Genomic DNA, 2193 nt, shown 5'->3' with positions numbered 1-2193 from the left:
TATAAACTCATGATCATCTCTGCGGTGGGGAGGGAAATAGGACCCACAGTTTGCGCCTGCTATTGGGTTTCCACAGTGCTGTGTCTGTTGCAACGGGTTCTTTTGCAGGTTCTGTCCCTAGCAGCCCTCCACCTGGGACTCAAACACAGTGCAAATCTAGCCCAGCCCACTGCAGGGGTGTTTTGAAGCTGGAAAGGCTTGTTTATAGTGGAGGATCATTGAAGGATAATGGCCACTCCTAATAAGGAGTTCTGTACAGCAGAAATGCTTATTGCCAGGCTGAGGTTTGCTGCTCCCCTTTGGGAACCCCAGCTCCAGAAACACAATTGCAATTTAGATTTTTTTTTTTTTTCCAACTTCAAAGGTAATTGGGTCCATCCCTGGCCTGAGGACTCCCTGCCCATGTTAAGTCCGGGCACTGAGCCAAGCAGGTTGGGCCAAGCATGTGTTGTTCTGAAATAGCGCATTGTATTGACAGAGGCCAAAGGGGCTCACGCTAAAACTATTAATAAAAAGATCCACCAAGTTTTATTTAGCTGAAGTGCCAGAAAATGCAAAAGAACAAGCCCCTGCTCCCAGAGCATGCTCAGTAGGCGGACAGCAGAGCCACTTCCCTAGGGCATGCTGGGAAGGTAGGCACTGGAGCCGCCTCCCGAAAGCATACGGAGTTGATTATATCTCTATTTGCTCTACCCCCTGTGTACAAAGTGGAAAGGTTCTCCAAAGGCGACTGCAGAGCTGTGCAGCTGGGGTGTGCCACAGTTCCCTGGAGATTCCTGCACTATGGAGCGTTGGAGTCAGTGAGTGAGACAGGCAGACACACGCAGGAGGCCGTGAGAGAGACAGACAGACACAGAGAAAGAGAGAAGTGTGATGGAGAGCTGTAGGGAAGTGGAGCGACGGGGTTGCTTCACTGTGGAGCCTCGGGCTCTACCCAGAGGCATTGATGTACAGCTGGCTCTTGAGGATATAGTCGATGACGGGCTGACTCAGATAATCCACGACGTGTCCGTCCCCATGCTGCAGGGCCAGTCTGTGGGGGAGAAAACAGAGGAAGTCAAAGCTGGGCTTTTGCCCTGCTCGTGCTGTCCTGGTGTAGCACGAGGCGAGGGTATCACTTGGCATGTTGGGGGAAGGGGAAGGGAGCTTCACAGCCATGTGGCTAGCAGTCCTGTTATTGGGGTTGCTTTCTTACATGGCCTGATGTTTTAGGTGGGAACCACTAATCTTAACAGGCATTTCATTAATGCAAGTGCATGGGAGAAGACGGAAGGGGGAAGGAAGGGAAGGTTGATGGTTAAAGCGTCTGATTTGGAAGATTTGGGTTCAACTCCCCACTCTGCTCAATCTCCTCAGTGACATCAGTTTCACGCCTGTAAAACTGTAGGTAACGACACTTCCCTCCTCTGTGGGGAAAGACCAATGCCTGAGTGACTAGGGGGTGCCTGGACACTGTGGAGGTGGAATCATAAGTCCCTAGATGGGTAGAGAGGATTTGTGATAATTGTTTGGATGGTGGGAAATTCTTGGCTGCAGTGGGTGAAGCAGGCATGTGCCCTGTGGGAATACTGGGCCAGGTGACTACATCTCCCCTGCTGGAAGAGACCCTTGGAGTCACGCACCTGCTTTTGGTCGAACTGACAATTGACATTGGGTGGTTCATGTCATCCTTCACCACCAGGATGTTGTTCTGCAGAGAAAACACATGGATGTTACGGATGGCAGGTTCTGTTCTTTCTGGCTCATGCATCTGCATCACTGGGGATCTGGCCATGAGTATGCTAGAAGCCAGGGCTGGTCTGGGTAGCATCTTGATGGGTTAGTTCCTAGGGTGGTCATGCGGACTCCCCATTCTAAATGGTGAGTTAACGCACAGAGCTGGCACAAGGCCCATTGGACCTAATGCTGGCCCTGTGCTCAGGGGTGAATGTTGCACTGACCGCCCAGGCTGGGAGTGGATAGTGCACTGCTGCTGCCCCCAGGACTGCCTGAGTGGCAGCATCACAGCAAGACTATCCCATGGCCACTGCAGCTCAGAGCAGCTAGGGCTCCCGGCCTTCTCGCAGAACATCGTGGTCCAGCAAGTCCCCAAGGCTAGTCAGGAAGGACCCTCTGCTTCCCCCTTACTAGTGAAGCTGCAGGCAGTGCCTGTGTTGTATGAGGTGACTTACTTTGTACTTGCGGAGTATTGAG

At 52.2% G+C, this 2193-nt stretch overlaps 1 protein-coding gene across 1 annotated transcript in view; it reads right to left on the bottom strand.

Moving 5' to 3' along the window:
• Positions 1-500: 500 nt before the first annotated feature.
• The window catches only part of NMNAT2 (nicotinamide nucleotide adenylyltransferase 2), a 135378-nt gene continuing 133685 nt past the window's right edge, over positions 501-2193 (bottom strand). Inside the window, exons 10-11 of the mRNA XM_019501750.1 lie at positions 1623-1690; positions 501-1033 (exon numbers count right to left, since the gene is read on the bottom strand). Coding sequence (XP_019357295.1) covers positions 931-1033; positions 1623-1690 — 171 coding nt within the window. The 3' untranslated portion in view covers positions 501-930. The remainder of the gene's footprint in view (positions 1034-1622; positions 1691-2193) is intronic.

This window comes from Gavialis gangeticus, unplaced genomic scaffold (genome assembly GCF_001723915.1).
Source record: "Gavialis gangeticus isolate Ggan-Ray unplaced genomic scaffold, GavGan_comp1, whole genome shotgun sequence".
Taxonomy (NCBI): Eukaryota; Metazoa; Chordata; order Crocodylia; family Gavialidae; genus Gavialis; species Gavialis gangeticus.
The sequence above is the reverse complement of the archived record's forward strand: the minus strand, read 5'-3'. Positions and strand labels throughout refer to the sequence as shown.